At 42.7% G+C, this 25,772-nt stretch overlaps 1 protein-coding gene across 3 annotated transcripts; it reads left to right on the forward strand.

The window, feature by feature from the left end:
- Nucleotides 1-565: 565 nt before the first annotated feature.
- Nucleotides 566-24,610, forward strand: krt222 (keratin 222). Of its 3 annotated transcripts, none has more exons than XM_053857945.1 (10): nt 566-664; nt 5,691-5,882; nt 8,921-9,003; nt 10,700-10,853; nt 12,200-12,466; nt 15,112-15,237; nt 16,057-16,277; nt 18,970-19,184; nt 19,257-19,359; nt 21,232-24,610. In XM_053857945.1, exons 1-10 carry the CDS (start codon nt 662-664, stop codon nt 21,443-21,445), a joined length of 1,578 nt encoding a protein of 525 aa, XP_053713920.1. In that variant the 5' UTR covers nt 566-661; the 3' UTR covers nt 21,446-24,610. The 3 variants fall into 3 exon arrangements, with proteins under 3 accessions (XP_053713920.1, XP_053713921.1, XP_053713919.1); XM_053857946.1 differs by lacking the exon at nt 566-664 and adding an exon at nt 5,313-5,541; XM_053857944.1 differs by lacking the exon at nt 566-664 and having other exon boundaries at nt 5,596-5,882.
- Nucleotides 24,611-25,772: the final 1,162 nt, after the last annotated feature.

Consider the following 25,772-nt stretch of genomic DNA (forward strand, 5'->3'; position numbering starts at 1 on the left):
GACCTTCCCAGACTTGACTGACAAGGGACTGGAACACAGCGAAGCTATTTGTGGGCAGCTGGCCCAACTCTGTCGAAACACATTATTGCTTGTGGTTAACAAACACAGCGACCGGCAGTTTGGCACGACATGTATTGCCACATCACGTCGCTGAATATGTGCCATGACACAGAGCACAGGGCAGTGATCACAGATGTCAGAGCCTCCAGCGGCGGGTGAAGTTGTGTAAAAAATAATTAACGTGGATTTCACCCTCAGATGTGCTATGATAATGTGTTCATGTCGAGGCAGCTTTGGCCTGGCGCTGACGCTGGTGTCTAATTGCCGGAGACAGCAGATGAAAGCCCCACTCCATCCATCCATCACTGGTGTGGTGCACGTCCTTGGATTGTACGGAAAACAAGGGATCACATGAGTCGCGATCAAAGAGCTCAGCATCAAACCTCCATGCTGCGAACGCAGGAATGTGGAGTCAGAGGTCGGGTGCGAGACGCAGGCTAAACCTATAAGCCTGGTGTTTTTGTTTCACCTCCTCAAACCGCGAGGTTTCCCTGAATATCCTGACCACAACGCTGAAGGTGCTCGGCTGCGTCTCACAGACCAGCTAGAGGCGAGCGCAGTGCCAGCATCGCTGTCATCCCTGTGCCAACCGGGTGCGATCATGGTGAGTAACCTGGAAGACCTGGTTGTTGTTTGGTTAGTCAGCAGGCTCTCTGTTTGCCCTTGTGTTCAGATAATTATCATTTGCAGTTTCTCACACGGTGTGACTTGTATTTCCTTGTCACTCTCTCTACACACCTGCATGACAGCAGCCACTGACTTGTCATGCAAGTGAACATTGGCGTCACAGAAGAAACTACGCAACTCTGTGGTCGGCTCGGCTTGTAGGAGTCTTTAAGTCAACAGATCTTCTTCTTTTTTTTTTTAGCCGAGCTGTTATAAGATGGGATCTTGTTTGTGCTGGAAAGCCTTCAGTCACCGTCATGAGTGAATGAAAGTAGTTCCCTGAACAGAGACTGGACTCTTTCTAGAATAAAAAGGGTGAGATATTGTGTAACCTTCTTCCCATCAAAGCTGTTGAGTTGACTTTGGCATCTACACTTACTCTCTGGAGCAGGGGTCACTGACCTTTTAGCAACCGTAAGCTACTGCAAGGTTTGACAATAATTACGATAGTGTAAAAAAAGTCTGACAAAATCATATCAATAAGAAGGTTATTAGATGTTTGTTTGTTTTTTTTACGGCCCTTGCACTAGTCCCTTGGTCTCTGCAGGCTGCGTGTCTGTGGGCCACATGTTGGAGACCCCTGGACTGGACTCTGGAGAAGGGTGGTTTGTTTTATTTATTTATTTATTTTTGTTTCCATTGTTTGGCAACAATCGGAACTGGAAAGGCAACAAATAAAACCAGCAACTCTACAACACACTCAAGAGCAGTGCTGTAGGACTGAACAATTCAAATAAATTGTATTTCATCTTCTTTTCCCACCAAAAAAGTGAATAAATAAGTGAGTACTTCAGCACTCCCTTCAGAATCTTCCTCAGTCATCTCCACTCTGCCTTGCATTCCCTGAACAAAGACAACAACTGCTGATCATTCCGCGCACCAGACTTATTGGAGTCAGACACGCATTCCATTGATGTCAAAAGCAACCAACTTCTCCATTCAGGTATTGGTGTGCACCAAGTTGATGCCAAAACTCTCTTGGAATGTTGTGTTTTGTTTCAGAGTTACCAAAGAGCAAGATACGAGCAGAAAGACACGCAGAGTTTAGCAGGTTAGTGCGCTCAGACGCCAGCTGCCTTCATGATCAGCGCAACACAAACTTCAACCGTAGGAAGAAATTACATGAACACACCCAGCAGTAGGGTTGAAGAAACTTTTCAGGTGTGATAGTCCATTTTTTTCACTGTTTAAAAAAAGGGCGTAGCTGCATTCCTGACGTTTAGATGGCCCCCTAGTGGTGCACGAGCACCAGGTCTTTGTCCCTCTTTTTCCCTGCATGATGAAAGGGCCCTTTTCTTGACCCCATTTTTTTTCTTGATTTTAATAAGTCGCCAGTTGTCAGTTGCTAGCATTGAATTTAAGAGTCTTGGTCTGGACACGAACCAACAACCTTCCGATCCATTCAAATGAGCTCTAAAAATTGCATACGGGAATATATCTTTTCTCGGAATTTAAGTTAATTATTTCAGTGACGACAAGAAGATTTTTTTTTTTATGATGTGTCCTCTATCTTCTGACTTAAGCACACACCCCTCAGCAGGCTTTTAGCTCGGAGGGCGTCTGGGCATCTGCAAAACATGAAAGTCACCCATTAGAAAAAGCTGCACAACCACTTGCAGCCAGATGCATACATGTCAACCTCTGGCAATAACTCCCCTTACAAAGCGATGCAATTCCCCTTATAAATTGAAACACAATCGCGGCGCATTTTATTATTTTATTATTACTATTTACATCACTGTAAGACATACAATGTACTGGAAATGATAACAAAGATAACATATATAAAAGCCCTTGCATTGCATTTACCATGTGCAGCATCTTTTAAAATAAATAATTCTTCTTTCTATTCTTCTCTTCTTACTAGTTGGTAATTCCGATTCTTCCATGCTTACTTCTATGATTTTTCTCTGAATGATTCCTCTTGCAACACAATTCAAAACAACAGATGTGGGCCACAGTGCAATGCGCATGCGCACACAACACTCCCATCGTCGAAGCCGAAAGCAACGAGAAAAATAAATGCGCGATTGAGTATAACTTTTGCTAGTACCGTCAGCTACCATCGATTCCGTTTTGGATCCGAAATTGGCGGGTCGATATTGGTCTGACGTGAAACGTCAGTGGGAATTTTTTTTGTCCTAATATATTTTTCCCCATATAAAAGTCGTTTGAAATTGTAAAAAAAAAAAAAAAAAAAACGTACAGAATACGATGAAAACGTATAAGTTGACAGGTATGCGGATGGGACTGAATTTGTTTGTCAACGCCCCGTTTTGCCATGACAAAGATGAGACAATGGCAAGACGGCACCTATGTTACAATAACACTGACGAAAACTTTATGTTTGTATGTGCGTCATAGTTGACGAATAAAAACGAGACTAGAGTGTTTTGTAAGAATTAAAAGCTAGACAACAAAACTTCCTCCTACGTTTCGTTTACCACCCAACATGAAGCGGAACTCGTTCATGACAGCAGAAGTATCTTCCAGTTAAGCGTTTGCTTGCGGCGCCCCTAGTGGCTTCAAACAGTACTGCATGCAGGAGGGTTTCTGCGAACGCTGGAAACAGCAAATGTGAGCCGCTATGCCCTTCAGCATAATGATCCCTTTATTAAAGATGAGACAAAACGTATTTAAACCAACTGGAAACATCGAAACAACACATCATGGAATTGGTGACTGTAGTTTTCGGCTTGTTTTTACTGAAAAATCCCAATAGAAACATCATGATAACTGATGTTTATTGCTGGAACTGAAGTGGTGCATCCAGCCAGACAAATGAAGAGATGGACCGAGTGAAGACGGCGGCAATTCAATTAACGTCAAACACGTGAACACATATAAAGACACTGGCAGCAAAGTTGCACTGAGGATTCATTCATTCATTCACTTTATTAATGATGCTTATTACATCAGTATTTTAACCATGGAGCATAGGTCAACTGGAATAAATAAACAAAAAGCATCTTTGAAATGAAAATAATTCCTAAAATGCTTTGTCTAAAACTTGAATAAAATACATTGAGTTTTCGTTTGGCTAAAACAAGACTAAATTGCTGTGACTTTTAGTCGACTAAAACATGACTAACAAGGTGACTTTGGCACAATGCTACGACTAAATAAAAAAAACTGGCAACAAAATGGGCACAACCTCTGTGCATTGAAAACCTCGTAACGCTGAACCCTACCTGCATGACACATACATTAGCAGAGGAATTAATCCCTCTATGTCAACAAGCCGTCCGTCGAGAGTCGTGCCAGTTAGACAGACACACCCTGATGTTTACGTTTGAGTCAAGCTTATTGACCAAGTTGGAAATATCTTGTCACATTAAATCCTTTGGCAAACATGTCATATGTCAATCACCAGCGTGGGAAAAATGGATTTTGTTAACCTGCTGTGCCCCGAGTCAATGCAAATAACAAATCAGTTGCAACATGTTAATGACTGAGGAGAGGAAATCAATATTGACATTATTAAGTCAAAGCTAATGATAACGGAGAGATGCAGTTTGAGAAAACTGAAGAAGCAAATAACAGTAGAAGCATTGTTGTCTATGAGCTAGACTTGCCGAAACCAGCCTCGTAACGCACAACACTTGTTGTGTATAAACCCAAACCAGGCATTTCCAGCTGGACACCTTTCTTTTTCAGTCACTGATTCCGTTTTACCCCCATTAAATGCATTTTAGAACTGTTGGTTATTTTGCTGAAGTATAATAATAATAATAATAATAATAATAATAATAATAATAATAATACATCCTGATATCTATTCATTTTTACATATTTTTAAAACACATATGTACTTGTTTTATTATTATTATTAGTATTAGTATTAGTATTAGTATTATTATATTTTTATAGTTGTTGTTATTATTGTTTGTTTTTTGCAGTAATTCCAAATGTTTCATAACTAATTTATTATGGTGTGATGTATATTATTTTCTATATGTGTGTGTGTGTGTGTTTCCTTGTTTTTTTTTTTACTGATGAGGATTCTTTGCTTTCTTTAATTGATTCATCATATATATCATATATATATATATATATATATATATATATATATATATATACATATATATATATATATATATATATTTTTTTTTTTTTTAGTTTATTTTTATTTATTTATTTATTTTATGTTTTTTGTCTTCTGATCACCTGTCCAACAGTAGAGGTTGACCTCCTTACTGCAGGTTGAAAGCTAAAATGTGTCGTCCATTGGGGTCAAAGGTGAAATCAATGAAGCCACTGCTACAAAAAGTCTCTCTTTAAGAGTGAGGCTTTAGCAGACATGTGACAACCTCACTACAACATTCACATGATCGAACCTTGACCCACAAAGTGGCCTTCCCTCAGCAGAAATATTTGAATACTTAATGACAGTGTGAAGGAGTGACGCTGTATTTCAGTCATCAACGTTTCACACACAAAGGCTCTCACATAGTCACTGTTGCTCCCCCTGAATATTCGCTTGTGTCACTGGCTGTTTGAAAGCACCTCAGTAATCCAGGATCAGTGGGGACAAAGGGCCCCAGAGTGGTGGTGATGTAATCCCCCACTGACCCTCCTGCCTGTCCAAAATGCTGCCTGCTGGTTAAAGTTCGTCCCAGTCAGAGACGACCAGCGCTACAAAATGATGACTTGGGCAGCTAATGACAGTGTCTCGGGATCCTGCTGACCCCAGCGGGCGGCCGAAAGTGCGCGGCAACTCTCAGGAACTGAATGTCTCTCACCGCTGAAAGGAGGTGGACCGGGCTCATGTGACTTTTGCCACCTTGACACTGTATTTACAGTTATCCTCTCAAGGTGAGTATCGCTGGGTAAACATTTACCTAGTTCACGCCTCTGCCGACGTGTGAGCTCGAATTTCTGCTCTGAAAGTCTTCATCTGTTCAGTCGGCGGCTGGAAGTGTGTGTGGCTCGGCGACATGAGAGCAAGTATGTTATTTGCGCAGGTCGTCATGGATTCCGGTCAGGAGATGCACCACCTGAACGACCGGTTAAAAGGCTTCATGGAGCAGGTGGTCCGGCTGCAGGAGGCCAACAGACGGCTGGAAACACAAATAACTGACTGGGGGATCAGGGCCACCTCTCGCTCCCAGGACTGGTCCCAGCAGGAGCAGACCGTCAGTGAGCTCCGTGCCAAGGTAGGACTCAGATCCGGTTGGACTGTCTGGAAGTGTCACTGGGCTTCTTTTATTCACTGTATATGAATCATTGAGCTGATTGTGGCGACACCACGTGCGGTGCTTGAAGAACATTCCTAGAAAACAAGATGCATTTTCATGCAACACAACATGTACAAGACAACACATAAGCACCTCCTGAAAAAGCCATCAAATATCCTGCACATGTGACTCTCCATCAGCTAGATGAGCCAATCAAAACAAGCCGTTCAGTCTATCCAATGGCAAACCAGCTTTGTCTCAAAGGCGACGCTTTCCATTCCGTCATTTTTTTTCTTCTTTGAACTGTGCGTTGTGTTTTTTAATATTCCTATAAGTGAAATTTTGGTGTTGAGGCTCAATATCTGCATCCTTTGTTTTTGGACATTGTTCTGCCATTTTGTTTGAGGGATGCAAAATGAGTGGTGTACACTTGAGTACTCACCGATACTTTTTCCCGTACAGATGAATGTTTGAACAACATTCATATGTAGGTTTTTCTTGTACACAGGAGGCAGACACGTTTCACTGCAGTACAAACACACATTTCTCAAAGTCAAAATGGCATTCCCGATAAATTTATAGCTGATCATGAATGAAAGGGAAAGTGTCCAATAGGGTGGTGAGGCCAGCAACGTTGTATGGTTTGGAAACAGTGGCAGTGAGGAAAAGACAGGAGGCAGAGCTGGAGGTAGCAGAGATGAAGATGCTGAGCAGGATGGATAGGATCAGAGGGACAGCACATGTGCTCAGGTGTTTAGGAGACCAAGTCAGAGAGGCTAGATGGAGATGGTTTGGACATGTACAGAGGAGAGAGAGCCAGGACATTGGTAGATGAAGATGTTGAGATGTTGGAACTGCCAGGCAGAAGGTGGAGAGGAAGGCCAAAGAGGAGGTTGATGGAGGTGGTGAAGGAGGACATGAGGTCTGTAGGTTTGAGAGAAGAGGAAGCAGAGGACAGGGGGAGATGGAGGAAGAGGTTCTGAAAGAAGCCGAAAGAGAAAGAAGGTAAAGGAAACACAACTATTGCTTTAAAATGATGTTTTTTGTTTTTTTTTTTACTTGTGCGCCACCATGTTTCATGTTGTGTTGCCTTTTGTGCAGGAACTAGTGTTGTAGTACTCAAGATCGGTCTTGGTGTCAAGACCTCTTTTTTAGGATCTTGGTCTCACCTCAGTCGTGAATGCATTGTACTCAGTCTTGTCTCAGGTCTCGACCTCTGAAAGCCTCTGTGTTGTCTCAGGTCTCGATGCTCTCCAGTCGATAATGTCTCTGCACGACATCATACGACAGCGCTGGGTCAAATTACTGTGAATGGAGTGTCAGTGTTACACGCATGATCTTTGATCATGATTAGATGGGACGTTCCTTGGCGTACTGTGGGTCACCAACAGAAGCCAAAAGCTGACGGCTGAATTGCAGTCAGGTATTCATAGCCGTGGTTGCCGAAAATACCAAAAGGCTCTCAGATATGGCAGCAATGCGGAACTCTGCCGAACTTTCTCATGCTGCTCCTGGATGAGCGTGAATGCCACTCAAAACACTGAGTCACATGAAGATCACGTCAGCAGCTTCAAGTTGTCTCGCCGTTCCTTGTTGCCATGGCTTTAATAGTCTGAGTAATTCATTATAACTAAATCCCTGGAATGCTTTGGGCATTTGGCTGGGGCTTAATGTGCTCTCTGCTTTTGATATTTTCACCCTACAGCTCACCACGTGGAGTAAGCCTTTAAGTGAGTGGCTCTCCTCACAACTTTATTTAAAGAAGGAGAATTAGTCTGCGTAATGAGTGTGTTTCAGTGTTTATTCAGCAAATGCACTGGAATATTCCGTGTTTCTTTGGCTTCCCTTCAACAAGGGTGTGTCTGCTTGTGGAAATGTTGCACTCATCAGAAAACAAAGGGAAATAAGGGTGTGTTTTTTGCATGGAGACAAATACCTTTATCTACTTAAATGTTTTCCCATTGAGCGCTAATCATCACCTACTGTCAACGTGTGATTAAAATACTAGACTAAATGAACAGTAATTCCAGAGAGAGTTATTCCATAAATGACTTAATGTGAAAGCACCTCAGGTCACAATGAGTTGATCAAGTTTCCTTATTTGCAGTAAACAGAAGAGGCAAACTGAGTTGTGATGCACCTGTTACAACCTCCTAAGCAAATACACTTTCTTTTTAGTCTTTTTTTATTTACATGTTTTCTCAGTCTCGTGTAACTCTGGCCGTTTTATGGTCTCCCTTTATTATTCTGTGTTTACTACATTGAGCAACAACTTTTCTTTCCATTTTAACTCAAACCACTACATGTTGGTTTCATCGGTGAAACACTACCCAAGTGGCGGGATGCCGGAGTGAGTTTGTCCCTGGGCGCTAGCTCCATACAGCTCTGAAAAGGTTTTCGGGCTGCTGCTTGTCCATCCATTCTCTAGCTTATGAATGACATCTTGCCGTCCATTCCTCGCTATATTTGATCAAGTTAGGTCCGGGAGAAAGTGGACACCTGGGACTCTGCATTCTTGTTGGGATTTTCAAGTCTAGACCAAGCTTCTACTACACAGGGCCACTGCTGTGTGAAACCTACAATTAGGAGCTCTTGTCAGTTGGAAGCTTAAAATACTATTAAATCAAATAACGCTTGGTATTATTCACAACCATGAAGGATGTTGTTCCCGCCCTGTAGTTGCCTGGAACCTTTCTCAAGATGTGTCTTTTTTCCCTCATGGATGGAGATACAAGAATGTGTATGTGAGGGTGGTTAGTTTATCTATTCTTGTTTGAATCAATTTTGGGAAAATCACCTCATTGTGAGGACATTTGACTTAGTTAGGACCAGTTTGCTGGTTAAGGTGAGCCATGTGTCTTGGATGGTTAGGTTTAGGGTGAGAGGCTGGGGAAAGGGTTATGACAATGAGAGGTCCCCACAAGGATTGAGCTACAAACGATTGTGTGAGTTTTTGTTTTTCTTTTTTGAAGAAACAATCCTCAAACCATCACGTCTCCACTGTTATCTTGTGTCAGGTGGGGAAACTCCTGGTTGAGAACGCTCAGCTGGCACTGCAGTCCGACAACATGAAGTCCAGAGCTGCTGCTATCCAAGCCAGGTCAGACGTGTACAGTATGCGTGTGTGAGTGCATGTAATCCAATCCTTCCAGAAACATTTGAATGTTCCTGCCTGCCGATAAACAGGTCTCTCATTCATCCTCATCTAGAGAGCTCCTGCACTGCCACAAAGAGTCCAGCTAGCTAGCGAGCCTGTGGCTGACGTTGGTGCTGAGTCAGCACTGTCAGTACTGATGCCGGGTGACTCCAAGCCCCCGGCGCATACATGTCCAGATACACACACATATGCACGCGTCGCCAATGAAACGCTGTTTGATTTGTCATAGTTTTAGTCTATGTTTAGCTGAACACCAGGGTTAAATGTTGTCGTGGTCAACGCGGAGGAGTTGAAGCCAGGGAGGCTCCAAGCACATGCAAAAACAAAATAGCAGATTCACTGCAGGGAATTTGCTGATTCCGCCATATAGCTCCTGATATAACACTTGCGTGCTCTAGCTTTACTGTTTAAGGACACACTTGACTGTTGTTCCCTCAATAAGACGACAGGAAACAAAGAGGAGATATGTCAGTAACGCATGATTGACAATCGTGTTTTTGGTTAACATGGACAGGATTCAGAGGCGCAGCTCTGGTGGAGAGGGTTTGGTTTTAGTTCTCATAGTGCGACCTTCACCTCTCGCCGAATCTTTGGATCTGAGTGTGAAGCGACTGGGATGAGGATCAGGCTAAGTCTGAGGCCATGGTTCTTGACTGGAAAAGGATGGATGAGTTCTTGCCTCAAGAGGAGAGGTTTAAGTATCTTGGGATCTTGTTCTCGAGTGGGAAGGTAAGGAAGTTGAAAATTGGTCAGTGAATCGGCGCAACAGGGGGCGGTATTGCAGTCGGTTTACCGCTCTGTTGTGTGCAAGAGGGAGCTGAGCCAAAAGGCAAAGCTGTCTATTTACCGATCAATCTTCATCCAGACCCTCACCTATGGTCATGAGCTGTGGGTCATGACCGAAAGAACTCAAGACCAGATCCAAGTGGCTGAAATTTGTTTTCTCCTTTTGAGATAGGTTGAGGGGTTCTGTGAGTCGGGAGAGACTCAGAGTAGAGCCGCTGCTTTTCCACATTCAGAGGAGTCAGTTGAGGGGGCATCTCATGAGGCCTTCCTTTGGAGGTGTTTCAGGCACGGCTAGCTGGTAGGAGACCACAGGGTCGACCCAGGACCAGGTGGATGGTGCGACCTTTTGCTTCCTCTGCAACCTGGAAAGCAGATGAGTATGGAATGGAAAGGAAAAAATGGAACCTGATTGATGACGCTAATAGCATTAGCATGATAATAAAACCTGTCAATGATTTATTACCTAACTGCTGTGAAGCACCTGTTGATGTCAACATCAAACCCCTGGGCCTCCGAGCGATTATTTACTGGCAATTTATCCCTGGTAATGATTATGAAGGGAGCACTCAAGGCGGAGTCTTCCTTCCATCACAGTGCTTTGCTGCCTGTCTTTCTGCCTCCCACACACTTCAGAAAGGTTGGCATTCACCAGCAATGGGTCGATGATCGAGGTTTCACGACACAGTGTCTTGATTCTCAAAGGCCACCTGGTGGCACTGTCTGCTGTAAAATGGTTGGACTTGAACAACTAATTCAATGAAATGTCATATCCTTTCTAAACTTAGCGCACCATCTAGTGGCCTCTGAAAATGAGAACACATCTTTTCTTAATCCGTTTCATCTACGTCAACAGGTGTGAGACAGAGGAGCGAAACACCATGCGTCTTGAGAAACACGTGGCTTTTCTCCGAGAGTCGAAGAGGAGTGTGGAGCAGAGCAACATGACACTGCAGGAAGACCTTCATCACTCCTTAAATGAGCTGCAGGATGTTCACCAGGAGTTTGAGGTGCTCCACGTTTTTCACCTGTTTCACCTGAATATTATTTTATTATTATTCTTTTGCCAAGACAAAACATGTAACAAAGTTGAAATTTGAATTGAGACACAGAGATCATCCTCAAGTACGTGGATGATCACTGACACTCTCAGGGGCGACACATGCAGCATCCTCTCTTCAGAACAAAGAGCCATCCTGGAGTCGTCTTTCAGCACTTTTCATTTTTCATGTAATTATTTTTCATGTATTTATTTATTATTATGAAGTACATAAGGAATATCTTTGCTTGGTGATGGTGATCCTTCAGCATCTGTGCAGCAGCCACGAGAGACAACACACTTATCACCCGTGGAAAACAACAATGTAAATGCTTATTATGCATTGAAAACAAAGCTCATGAAAACCACACGAACACCCAGTGGGACTGCTGTACATCGCTGCACAGAGCGAAATGAAGCCAAGTTGGAGCGAAGAACTAAAAAACACTAAGCATTTATATCCTCATTCACAAAACAAAAAACTATAACTGTAAACTATTTTGTTAACTGAATTTAAAAAAAAGTTTTTCATAAAACAATAACTAACTGAAACAGCATTGCCTGTTTACAAAACAAATTTTAAACAAACTAAAATTATAGCGAAATTCTCCATCATTTTCGTCTTTATTTTTGTCATAAAGAAGTGAGATGATTTAGGGGCTATTAATTTTGGCGAGGCTGGTTATACAGCAGCTGTTGGCCTGGTGCGACACGTCGGGTCTGTGATGCCACTTGTGTTCACAACCTGGCAATGCTGACTAACATGATGGTGGTAGTTGGGCAAAAGCGTCATCTTTCCTAACTTGAAGCATTTTTTTTCATGGTTTCTTCTGTTGAGTTTTTATAACAATTTTTTGTGACCTATTTCAGTGTTTTTTCCAATACAATAATAATACACCAACAACAATAATACACCATATACAAAAGGAAAATAAACCAAAAAGACTAACACTAATAAAAACCAAACTGAAACTAAGCATTTTTCAAAAACTGAATTTAATCAAAACATGCCAAACCTCACTAAAAACAAATTAAAACTGAATTTAGAAGACAAGAAAATACAAATGAAAACTAAAGAAAAACTATTATCGCCTTGATTTTTTACTAGCACTTCACATACTGTGACCTTCATGTGTGTTGGCTGCATCCCTCCACAGTGTATTGACTGATACACATCATGCGCACACAGAAACCTTCTCACCTTTCCTCATCTGTATCCCGTTTCTATTTTTACTTCCTTTCTCAAACTCGGTGTTGTGTCCTCTCTCTCCCTCTCGCCCCCTCCCTCCTTGCCCCACTCTGGTTGGCTGCTTGCAGACAGCTCGGAGTCTGCAGCTGCAGCGGGCCGCCTCCTGTGATGCCCTGTTAGCCTCAGCAGCAGCAAGACAGCCAGAGAAGGATGGCACAGGGATGGAGCTCAGCCATCTCCTCGAGCGTATCCGAGCGCAGTGCGACCTGAGCAGACTCCCCGAGCCAGGCGATGGACGCCGCACCCCGCTCGCTGACTCACACCCAGTGGCTGGCGCTGCAGGGCCCGGCAGCTTCGAAGCTTCAGCCAGAGCAGCGGGTGGAGCTCTTGCTGAGGTAAACATCTTATGCTCATTCTTTATTTTCATTCTTGGTCAGCGGCCGCCCTGACACACCCAGCTCCAGGTCCGGCTTCACTAATCCTGGATGCAGACTTCGCTGACTCGACTGAGAAATAACTGCAGCCAGGCATCGCATGCTGCTTCTCACTTATTATCGCTATCGCCCAAAGTATAACGGAGAAAAAATGACTTCATACCCACTCATGCATCTGCTACTAGATCATCATTTCCATGCGCCCTCATACGTACACACACTATTTCTTCAGTGGCATCACACCACAAATCAAAAGATTATTCTTCACCAGCGGAAGACACTGGCAGACTGACAGAAACATTGAGAGAACCAGATTTAGAGCCTCACGCTGCGAAACATGAAAGAACTTAGCACATCAAAGATAATGCACCGTGGGACATTTACTCCAATTTGTGTTGTGCTTTTTTTGTTGACAGTAACGTTGGTACTGGTGTGGATTAGTGATGGGCAGATGAGGTGTCACAAAACTGTATTGCAGGGCTGATGAAACAATGTCCTATTCCTCAGAGGCCACTAGATGGCGCTCTTGGTTTAAAAATGATCTGAGGTTTTACTGAATTAGTTGCTCAAGTCCAAACATTTGACCGCTGACAGTGCCATCTGGTGGCCTCTGAGAATCAGGACACTGTTTCACGAAACCTCATCGACCTTTCACTAGTGTTGTCCACAAGCACTGGAAAAATAATAACAATTATGAGTAGATAAACAGCTACTTGGGCGAAACTAAACGAAAAGTGGAACGAAAACTTGCCCTTTGAGGACCAGTTTGAGACCCCTAGTCTCAAGGATACTACACAAGCAGCGCAAAGATGGACTCTTTATAAAGGATCTCATGGAAATGATTGACAAATGCTCATGATGCTTGTGGATTACATAACTATTGAAGAGACTGAAAATGTGACTTGAAAGAAAGTTGGTCCAAGTCTGAGACATAACAATGGGAAAATTGTTCGCTAGATCATAGTCAGGTGTGATATTAGCTTCCTAACAGCATGAATACCAAGCATCTCTCACATACAGGAAAACGCGGAACCCTGGGGAGCTTCAGACCATCATGGAACAAACTTTAAAACCAGTGCATAGTATGTTTAAGGGCTTAGCAGTAATCCTGCGCCATTTTTGAACAGCTATTTGGAATTTGAACCATGAGACTTAAAAGCATTACAACAACTCGCACTTCAAACACAAATGGAACATGGAAATGAGAACCACCTCTTTGGTGTTATTATTTTTATTTATTTATTTAACTATTAAAAGATTCTTTATTGACTCTTTACTGATCACATTGATTGAAGTATTGTGTTATATCTATTCGCATGCGTAATAATATAATAATAATATAATATATTTTATTCTTCAAAGAACAAGTGAAGTGTAAGTAAAAGTATCGCCATAAAATATTCCAATTAATTTTCAAAACTGTTTCTACGGGTGCTTTCATGAACAGTTTTTACTTTCTTTATCATTTTTTCTTTTCAAGATCTTCTCCATAGTTATTAACTCTCACAAACTTGCAGCTGTCAAGTCAATTCAGTGACACACCACTGCCACCACACGTGGCTGATGTATTAAAACTAAGCATCTCACGGGCCAAAGGTGTAAATCAAGAAAACCTTTAGCGACCCTCAAGGGGGCGCTTGCGGCCCCACCATGGTCCCCAGCCCTATGGTTAGGAATCCAGTCTAGAACCGTCCTTCATTCCTCAAACTCGATGAAACCTTTGTGTTATGTCCATTTCATGACACTGTGCGCGTGTTTATGAAGAAGTCAGAGTGAAACTATGATCAACTTATATCAACAATAATTTTTCATATCAATTAGTTATGACTATTTCATTTGTCAATATAACATGACAGTCCTACTTTTCTCTTTTTTGCTCAGTTTTCTGAACCATTTCTATTTTCCAACCATTTGTATGAATGACAATACAGTAGCTTTTTTCAGTCATTGAACTTGTAAAAATATATTGAAACCTCAGACTAAATAGGAATTTATTTTTTTATTACCACTTGCCCTGCTGTCATATTTGGCACATACCTCCTTTGTACTTAAATAGATTATCTTAACATATTTATTGATTTAGAATGAAAATGTTGTCGTAAAATGTACATGAAATAGTATCATATAATCATTTTATAATTTTCATATCTATGCTTTTTTCTTATGTAATTTGTGTCTTTCTTTTGTAGTTTTTCTTTTCTATATTTCTTCACATTAATTCTTATTTTCTCTTTACAACAGTTCATGGTCCAAATGATAACAAAAAAGCGGCATATGAAGCACATATACATATAATGATCAACACATAGTAGCTTCCATCTTGAAAATTGATGTGTTCTATATGATTTTTTTTCTCAAATGTAAAATGGCACTAGCTTTGTGGAATTTACAGAATTTACTTTGCTCCTGTGCTCGGGCTGGTGAAAGGTGCGGTAACAAATATCCGGAGCCGGGCGCGAGGAGCAGCTGAACACACAGCAGCATGTCGACTCACTCCCCGGGAAGCTCGCCTATCATGCCGTGTCCTGCGCTTCCGCCTGCGCTTGCTCCAGGCGTGTGTTTGCCAGCGACTCTGTGGGTCATCTCCCCCTCTGGTTCTGTTCCAGGAGGAGGCGGCCTGGGCTCAGGTGAGCCTCGGCGGTGCCGCTCTGAGGGAGGCCCGGGCAGAACTAGCTGAGGCCAGGAAACAATGGCACTCCCTGCAGGTGGAGATCCAAACACTCCACGCTTTGGTAATAAAACCGACACACTCGCCTCACTGTCATTAAAGAAAAGTGAAAAGATATTTTTAATGTTCCATAACTATCAGGTAGATTCCATCAGTTGTTTTTAGTGGCATCCCAGGCACTGATTCAAACATAAAAACATGTTGTCAGTGTTCGCTGGTTGAGCAGTTAGCATCATCATAATGCGGTCAAACAAGTCTGAGTTGAATGGTTTTGAGAACGGTTCCTCTCTGTGTGAGCACATACCAAACTCATTCATTAGATTTAAATGGCGTGAACGTAAGTCAAGTTGCATTATAATATTTTTCAGAAAGCAACGTGGCAGGTCTGACCTCATCTGTGCTCAGTGAAGTCCAGGCTAAACCCAGAGCTGAGGCCAGGGGTCACCGACCTTTTAGTAACCAAGCTAGTCCAATGTCATGGCGTGACCCAAAGTACACACTTCTGTATATATCATGGATGATATCCCTCTCAAATACTTGTCTCATTGCTGAGCTTTCACAATAACAACCAATGGTGAAACAAAATATTAAAAAAAGATCAGGCAAAATCATTATTACAGATGGAAAATTTAAATTATTATTATTATTTGTATTCTTTGTTCAATGGCCCTTGGGCACCATGTTTGTGACCCATAGCCGAGGCATTCGTAGAACTGGGGTTACAATTTGTAACCCAGGGTTTATAGCTGTCTGTATTGGATGTTAGAATTAGTCTAATGCTCTAGGAACCAAATGACTGATGGTCCAGTTGTTATCGGGCTAAATAAGGACACAAAGGGACAGCACTCACTCCCTAACCACTGATCCTTGCTCCAACATGCAGGAGAAAGGCCTGGAGAAGTCCCTGCAGCAGACCCAGCAGCTCTACTCCAGCCAGCTGCAGGACCTCTCCCAAGTCATCACAGGGCTGGAGACGGAGCTGGAGCAGGTGCGCAGCGGTCTGTCTACCCAGCGTCAGCGCCACAGCCTTCTGCTCAACACCAAGATGCGTCTGGAGCGAGAGATCACCACCTACAGACGTCTGCTGGACCGCGAGGAGGGCAGGTGCGTTGCATAGTGATCCACGACACGCTGAAACAAAAGCACCAAAACCTTGTCTGCAGGCTTGGACGCAGGCTCACTGGCCAGTAGAGTAGAATGAGTTCAACTTTCCCATTCAAAGAGCCGTTTTCACTACAGTAAACGCTCACTTGAAAGTTTCAAAATCACTCATTTGAATGTAACTACGGTTCAAGATTTTGCTAGCAAATGAATCGACCTGCAGAGTACAAACTACCACCCTAGTTGACCTCTGACCTACAGTGATGTATGTTTCCGCTGAGTCAGTCACTGAGTCCCTGAGGGATTCAATTGAAATCCGTCTTCCAGTCGCGATATACTTCACCGACCGCCACCTCCTACAACACTGCCTCTGTTTCCTCTACTGTGCAGGAGCTATATGATCAATGCTTCTTTCACAGTCGCCATGTTGGTTTTGGAGTTTGTTGTTGTCATACACTTTTGACTGTGAACTGCTCCCCCTGGTGGATATATTGGTGAACAGCAACACCAACGCAAAGAGCATGGATATTGTTTGGGACGAACGGGTAGAATTTCGTACGTGAAGGAAGCAGAAATGGGCCTTAAGTCTTCTTGACAAATGTTGTGACGTTGTGAACTGTGAAGAGTGGGCGACCCAACAAGGTGAGGCACCAACTTTTGTGGCCTCCTTAAACGGCCGGCCCTGGATGGTCGCCCTGTTCACCCCTGCCTCCAATCGCTCTTCAGAAGTGCCAGGCTTCTCCCCTACTATTAGCTCCTGTACCTCTCACTGCTCTGGTCTCTGACGCTCTATGGTCTTTCTCTCTGGTTTTTGCCACCAATCGTCAGATTCGCTCTCTTTTTGTTGTATTACAAAATTAAATTTGGTCCAGATTGCATTTCTTTAGTTCGTAATCGAAGTAGTATTTTACTTATTTAGGTTGAATACAAAGAAGTTATTATCATTATTGCTCTGTTCGGAATGTGGCGACACATTTCCGGCGGCGTTTTTCCTTTCATACGTGCAAGAACATTTTGGGAGACGTTCAGGTCTCAGCGTGTCAGACAGTGACTGTACATTTACCAGAAGTGCCATGAACAATCGACGTGGCAGAATTTGATTCTCCATCATCCTCATGTTTGCTTTATCTTCTTTAACCGAATGATTATTGTTTTGGGGGAAAGTGGTTCCGTTTTATCAGCCTCACAGGAGACGCAGGCAGAGCAGCGAAATTCCCACTTTCCACTTCCTGACACTTCAAATTAACTTTATAGACCCGATGAGTGATTCTGACTTTTTCACAACAATTTGTGAGGGTGACTTTATTATCGAGAAAGTTGTGATGAAAAGTTGATGGATTATACACGAGAGAACAATCTGAAAAATAAGAACTACGGCAGCCATGGGAGCCATTTTTCAACAGTTCTCTTTGCCTTTTTTTCCCATTAACATATGATGTGATATTAGTGTCACACTGATATCCAAGCGGGCGTCTCCTTTAGAGATACGGTGAAGAGTTCTGTCGCTCGGGAGAGACTTGGAGTAGAGCTGCTGCTTCTCCGTGTTGAGAGGAGTCAGTTCAGGGGGCATCTCGTGAGGATGCCCAATGGAAACCTCCCTTATGAGGTGTTTCAGGCAGGGCCAGCTGGGGGGAGACTGAGGGGTCGACCCCGGACCAGGTGGGGGGATGAGCTCTCTTCACTGGCCTGGGAGCGTCTGGGATCCCCCAGTCGGAGCTGGTGGAGCTTCTGAAGCTGCTGCCCTTGACCCGGCAACTGAAAATCCAAGATGGCCGCTAGTATAAACATGAATTTGGAGAAAGCAGTTTGTTATGGAAACTCCTGATGCTTCCACCCCACCTGCACCACTAGATGAAGTATAATATCAGCTTTACTTACGGGCCTAATAATAACAATAAAATGAAGGGATGAATGAGAGTTGTTTAAATACTTGAGGGGAAAGAATTTATTGAAAGAAAATATCAGAAAATGATATGGGGGGAAAAGCACTGTGTTATAGCCTGAAAATCTGCTGCAACTATCCCGGTTGCTGATGTATAAATCTTGTATAAAGAAACTACAACTTGTTGACGGCAGCACTCGATTTGCACATTAGTATTGAACTTGTACAGTTGTGCTGCGTATAGAACACAGTCAGTGCCAGTCATTCCTGGTCAATTACTGATCTGCTAGGAAAATATTGCAGCTATATGGCAAGAGAAACACACCTATGAAAACAACTGACAGACAAAAAGCCAGAGACAGGGTGTGTGAGATACGCCCTGAATATAAATTATATTGTGTGATGATCATTTATAGCCTCGGCTTTTATTCTGCTAACAAAAGGCTCAAGCTTTAGTCACGCACCTCAGCTGAGGACCCACTTGAAGTCAAGCCTGGGGTGGTCCAGGGTCGCATGAATCCAAATAAATAGTCTCTGGCATTTGGTATTTCAAATTCTGCAAGGCTTTAGTTTGGGCTTTTGGCTTGAGGCAATTGCTTTTATTTTATTTTTATTTTTTTTTAATAAACATAGAAGTGTTTTCAACCCATGTTGTCACCATCATCAGCTCATAGGATTTGAAGGCAGGAACACAGTTTGTCTGTTCCTTGTTGTCGAGCTCTTTCACAACTCTAGAGGAACAGTGAAGTGTTTGCTTATTTTATGATGTTACCACTCTGTGGCTAGAGGTTTCAGCCATCTTCATGTCTCCAGGTACTTGGACCACAGCGCCCCCGCTTTGTGTTTGCGGCCCCGGAGGTCCCTTGCAGTTGAGTCAAGTGTCCAGGAAAATGGCTTTAGTGACATGGCAGTGACTCCAGATGAACCCAAATCAGAACCCCTTCCGGAGATACCTCCCTTGCTGCCTGTTGACCTGGACCTGAAGAGAAAGTCCCTGCACCGGCAGCAGAGTCTTGTGATACTGACAGGTAACTTCCATGCTCACCGGTGCTCTCACACAAATGGCTCCTCACTCAGACCGACTGATCACATGTCCACAGAACCAGAGCAAGACCAAGACTTGCCCATCGCCACAGTGAAGACTCAGGAGATTCTGCAGGGTAACGTGGTGCGGGAGAGTGCAGAGGGTCACGGAACCATTGAGTAAGCATAGACTATTGTCTCTCACTGTTTACCCGTCATGTGTGCAGGTAGTTTGGTGGGCAGGTGATCAAACCAGAACCAGATTATTATTAATCATTTGGATTTGGATTGACAGATCTTCTGGAGATTTCCCAATTCATTTCTATTACCTCACCTGACCAGCTGCTGCTCAGATTGAGGACAAGTCGGAAGTTGTCCTGTCATGTCACTGAACTAAATAACTACATTAACTTTCAAGTGTCCGTGGTGACCAAATATTTATGGCTTACACTCTCTAGCCCTAAAAACTTGTTTTTGAAGGGCTTTAAATAGAATGAATGGAGCACCATTGCATTCTGCTTCTCAGTTATTTTCTGTTGCACCCCCCAAGGAAGAAGTAAACATTTTGCGCCACCACAACTCACCATTGCCTCTGAAAATAGTATCATTTGTCTATAAAATTATCATAAAGTACACCTCTGAGTAACATTGTATCCCTGTTAACATTTAAGAAAAGTAATATACATCAACTTAAAATAAAGAATAACTTACCAGTATTTGAGAACTAACCTAACCCCAACCTCTGTCTTTGTTTTCACATGTTGCGCTGCCAATGCATCAATATGCGACACTGAAGGCTGCCTTTTTCGTCAGTATAGGAAGCTAAATTCAAGTTTCCCAACGTCAAATATATGAGGCCATGGGAGGGAGGATGGGTTGGCAATGGTACAGTTTTTACCTGTCTGTCTGATGTTGAGAGACTGATCAACCATTTAAAAATACATTTGTTTAAAATAATAATAATAATAATGATAATAAAGAATAAAGGGATACAGAGAACATGTGATACCTCAGAAAACCCTCTCTTTTACAGTATAAACAATGAGGTAGAACAGTAAATAGCTTGATTAAGGCGGCAGACAACCCTTAGCTTGAGAAGATCAGACTGGATGGTCCTTGTGTACCATAATGTCTGAACTACACGTCGCAATTATTTGGTCTTGCGACTTGTGTATATTAAGATATATAATTTCATATGTTTGTCATACTACTTGCTCCTTGCCTACGTTCCACCAATGAAGTGACTTAGTCAGAGGTGCGACCGCATCATGCAACACACTTAATAAAATACATTTCCCCAGATAATTTGACTTATATATTCTTTTGACTACTGCAACTTATAGCCTGAAAAAAGCAGCAGAAGTTTATAGTATGTATTGTTTTTTTATCTAAAAATTCATAGATCTCAAGAGCTCCAAAATGTATCCCTTTTATGACTGTCTGACAAACATTTCATGCCTTCAAGACTCTCTTTAACTATCACATGATGACATGTTTCAAAGCTCATATATCCACTTAACGCCGAAGCGCCACCTCTCAGACGTCGCTCTAACTTTATAGGGTCATTACTTCATAATGACGTGTGAATCACGCCAGCCACGCTCTAATGCTTAAAGAAAGCAGAATTCCACACAACCAGGTTCCCATGGTTGATTCTTCATGGGAATGTTCCTCGCCACATCTGACGTTTGATGTCACCGTCTGTCGTGAAGCTTGTCAGGGTGTGGCACCTGTAATTGTAGGACAACATTTGGGCGGATTCTTTGTTCATGCTTCAGGTGCTCAAACATCCACTCACATGATTCTCTCCCATAAAACACACTTCTATTTATGATGTAAACAAGTCAGTCCCACATGGCTGCTGGTTCTCTATTATGCCAACAGCAGGGGCTTAAGTTACACAAGTGTTCGCAATGTAGCGATACATTTCCAGCTGTTCTTATTTGTCTTCATTGCTCCGATGTATGTGTATTTCATCGGAATAATTTTCTCATTGTTTTACAGCGTTAGCATGATCAAACTACTGCTGTAAATCTGTGTTTCCTCCACCAGGACTGAGAAGATCGACAAGGTGATCAAGCAGTGGGAGGGTTCCTTCTTCAGAGGGAACCCCAAACTTCGGAAGAAGTCGGTGTCGCTGCGTTTCGACCTGCACATGGCCACGGCAGACGAGGGTTGCGCGCAGACCAAACAGGACAGTCTTCCTGACGTAGAAGTGCGCCTCATCATGAAGAGATCGCGAAGCATCTCAGCAATGACCCCATGATAGTTTCAACCACCTCTTCCTTCTGGAGACGATCGTTGGTGAGGAAATAGCATCTGTATCATTCTTGGATTTGTTTGATGCTTTTAGAAGTATTGCAGCTTTCAGACTAACCTTTAGAGGGCAGCACCTTGCCACAAAGATGTCGACTGATCTTTGTCACAAACAGGAATTCTGATGATGCCACTCGTAGTTGACTGAAAACTTCATTGAATTACTTGACGTTTCACTTAAATACACCTGAAGAAGTTCACCTGAAACAGTGCCATTTCAAGATGTTAAGGTAGTTAGACACATGTACAATCTCTATTGTGATTTTTTTTTTTTTTTTTGCGCGAGCCTTAGTTTGCATCCTTCGCTCTGCCTTATTTAAAATATTAGCTGAAACACCGCGAGCGCCTTCACCCAAGCTACTGCTGAGGAATTGTTTCCCGCCTTGCACTCCTACGACACGTTGTTTTGAGAGAAGATCTGAAGGAAGAAACGTTCAGGTCAAGTCTTGTTCTATTCACCTCTATTAGCAACGGTTGATTCTGTTTGCATTTATAAATGTATGGTTTATTAAGTTATTGATGTACATCTGTTACTTGAAAGCAACATAGTGACATTGAAGTTAGCCAATTACCTAAAATAGTAAATGTTGAGGATGATTAACTGAGATCCCAGTTTAGCATTAGCATTTAGCATGGGAGGATGAGCTACAGGTTTTGGTTGACTCGCGAAGATTATCCCGGCAAACTGAAACAGCTTGGAGACACACTTGCATAAATCTGAGCTCCAGTGGTTTGCAGTGTTGCGAACGTTTCCAGCATTTAGGACATCAGACAGCACTTCAGAAAAAATGGAAGGTTTTGATTCTATTGAATAAACAGAAATGAACACAAAACACAGTTATGAAAACAAAGAGACGTGATCATGCCAATGCGTTCTTATGCTGTTTTCAAAAATGTGTACCGAAAACTGGTTGCCTGCCACATGGGATTAAAAAATAGATCAACAGAGTTAGATTAGATTAGATTAGTTTAGATTCAACGTGTCACAGCAGCGTATGACGACAGAGACACTGACACATGCCAAAGACGTTAAAGATACATTCACAAAGCATCAGCAAAAAAAAGTGAAGTCACAATCTGTCAAACAACACAAGACAAATAAATTCCCATAACACATACATAAGTATCATGACAGAGTAAATAAATAAAACCTAACTAGTTATGAGTAAATAATACATAGATAATAATAAATGACGTGGTACGTTGCACTGCTGCCGTCAACTATCAATGACGGGATGAAGTGCGGAGAGCGAAACTGTTTTTAAACTAGGGGGCGCTATTACTGGGTCTTTTTCATTGTTTTGATATCACTACCATCTCTGAGGCCATGTGTGCACAGTGAGCCTTTAACAGTTGCCAAAATGTCATATTCACTGAAGCAAATAAACCTTCATGTGCAACGCTTTAGATGCACATTTTTATTTATTTATTTCACATTTTAGTACACACAAATCCTCCAGTAAATCAGCCCCATAGGGTGATTTTCCTTTACTTTGAAGGTGACACTCAGTTGAAGCAAGTGCCAAATCTTCCCTCTCATATTATGCGTTCACTTGTTGCTTATTGTGGGTCTGTGGTGAATCAGCATGCACACAATGAGAGAATACATACAGGGTTTTTTGTTTGTTTGTTTTTGTTGTTTGTATAACCATTCCCTCAAGTGCATTTATGGCTCCAAATGACTCATGATTGTTTAGGCATTTGTTCTCACTCACTGTTGTTCAACTGACAGATCAGATGGACGTGAAAACATTGCATAGGGAGAATTGCTGTTAGCAGCCATCATGTTCATTGGTGGCTAAATGTGATTGTTGTGTGAAGCTCCATTTTTCACTTCCCTACTGGTCTCGAGCAGGACTTCAACCTGTCACAACAAAGCGGCGCAAAATATTTCTCTAAGAAATTCTGTGGGATACGTTTACTACTGCCCATGGCTCACTACACCGCTGTCCTTGGGTCCTAAACACAGCAGACTCTTACTGCACTTTTGGTCATTGGGCAGGTGGTCGTAATGGAACGGATATGTGGAACGGGAATAGATGGAAACCTGCCGCGCCTCAAGCTGTAGTTGCATGTTCTGTGGTCGGATGATTGACAGCAGGGACTTGCCTCTCGCCAGCAGCAAATATCTGGAAGCCTTACACGATAAGACTTTGATCTGCTGGTGACAAGCATAGTATTTTATTTTTTTAAAATCTGAAACAAAAAGCCCCCGAACCAGTCCTGCAGTTCCAGAGAGCATTCATCAATCATGTCAGGCCATTACAGCTAGAATGACTTTTTGTTGATTGATCCTGAGTAAACTCATCTTTCTGTCGTCACGGTTCCATGCAGGATCCGTTTCGCTCCGCGCTGGTTCCACCTCTGCATGTCGTTTCGTCACCTATTGCACTGACAAGAGCAACAACAGCTTGGTTCAGATCAAAGGTCTGAATCGACGTTTGGTTCGATGAGCAAGTTTGAAACATTATTTTGGAGCCTCCTCCAGCCGGCACTCAGATCAGGATGCACTTTCTCTTGCTTATTTTAGAAATTGTTTTTGAAAATGATTCTTGAACACTGTTACACGAATCACTGCGTCACTCCTATTATTTATTCAGGAGATAGGAAGAGCTTTTCCTGCCCTATTCTCAAGGTCATTGTGTCGCCACATCAGCACTGAGAGTTGCGTCCAAGGTTTTGTCGCAGCCATGTGTCGTCATCTCGGCGACTTTACTGACAATTTCGTGATCACTGTGATTTTTATGGGCGAGCACAGACCGTCTTTCCTCTTTATGACCAGAAGAGGGAAGCACCTGAAAGTGTTCCGGCTCACCTGGATGGTCAATGTTTGTGAGAGTGCTCAGTTATCCGGGTCATCACGCAGCAAAGGTTTGAATCAGGTCAACTGGAACCTTTAGATGTGACTTCTGGATATTATTCGACTATTATTAGGCCGGTTGACCTGATTCAAACCTTGGCTGTGTGCTGTGGAACAGTATCTATGCAGTTCTGGGCTTGGTTTCGCTTTGGAGAATGAGGTTAATGTGCGCAGACTTCACACTAAAGGATGTGCTTTTACCTAACAATTGTTCATTTAAATAAAAAAGGAATATTAAAATGAAGCCACTTTTGTTTTCAGAGTCAATATGTTTGAATAAAATTGAGATGTTATTCTCCTTAAATCAAAGGTGTGTGTTTTCATGAGGACTTTGAGCTGGTAAAAAACAACTGTTTGATTGTCCTTGTATAATATGTTTAAATCATATATGTTGCATACTGGTCGGACGCAACAGAAGTATCAAGGTATATTATATAGTCGACATGCAGTGGTACCTCGGTTTTCGAGCGTCCCGGAATTCGAATAAAAATTTTGAGATTTTTTTGCTTCGGATTTCGAACAAAAATCCAGAACTCGAACTCCCCCAAAAAAAGCCAGGAAAAAACATAATGTGCGCGGAACGATCAGCTGACCCACAACGCGCTTTGTTATTGTGTATAACGCAGCCTCTGTATGCAGACGTGTCCCATTAGCTACATTTACTGACTTTTTTTTCTTCATATTGAGGTGTAAAACCTTTCCTGTCTCCACACTGGACCGTGGTAGAGTGTCACAGGGGAGGTGCTGGAGCGCTCACTCCAGGGTTTGATGTCCTGTTGTGGGCTGGAGCTGGGACAGGGATGAGGCCAGTCTGGGACAGAGCGTGACTTGGTTTATGACTTTGTCACAGCCAAACTGCACAGAAGCGCACATTCAGAGCTGGACACGCACCGGGCACCTCTTCACTTCTGGAGAGACCTCACTCACTCGGCAACCCCTCCCACATGCAGCGGCCACACACATAGAGGAACAGCCACCTGCAGCAGACACTCTACATTCACTCCTACAAAAGACTATTTTAAGGCTTGGAATGCATTAGTTCTTTTTCCATTCATTCTAATGGAAAAAATTGATTCAGATTTCGAACAATTCGTTTCTCAAACGGCTGTCTGGAACGGATTGTGGTCGAGAACCGAAGTACCACTGTAATTGTTTTGGCAGAGTGAAAGGCACCATCAGGCGGTCAGTCTTCGTAAAACAGAGCTCAGTTGGGGCCGTTACACCCAGACAAAGTGCGTTCGGCTCAAACTCCTTGAACGCCGAATTGTGCAGCCAAGAGCTGAGGGAGACTGGTGTTGTGGATGAGTGCAGTGCAGCGCATGATCCTGCAGCTGTCTGCACGAGGACAGCGAGGAGGAAAAAAGTTTCACGTGTTACTAAAGATAATAAAGATACCAGACCATTTCTGAGGTAAAGT

This window comes from Synchiropus splendidus, chromosome 2 (genome assembly GCF_027744825.2).
Source record: "Synchiropus splendidus isolate RoL2022-P1 chromosome 2, RoL_Sspl_1.0, whole genome shotgun sequence".
Lineage (NCBI taxonomy): Eukaryota > Metazoa > Chordata > Actinopteri > Syngnathiformes > Callionymidae > Synchiropus > Synchiropus splendidus.

Coding starts and splice junctions, on each gene's coding strand:
- krt222 (XM_053857944.1), top strand. CDS start 5,664: ATGAGAGCAAGTATGTTATTTGCGCAGGTCGTCATGGATTCCGGTCAG. Junction 12,467..15,111: donor CGGGTGGAGCTCTTGCTGAG/GTAAACATCTTA, acceptor GTTCTGTTCCAG/GAGGAGGCGGCCTGGGCTCA. Junction 16,278..18,969: donor CTGGACCGCGAGGAGGGCAG/GTGCGTTGCATA, acceptor TCATGTCTCCAG/GTACTTGGACCACAGCGCCC.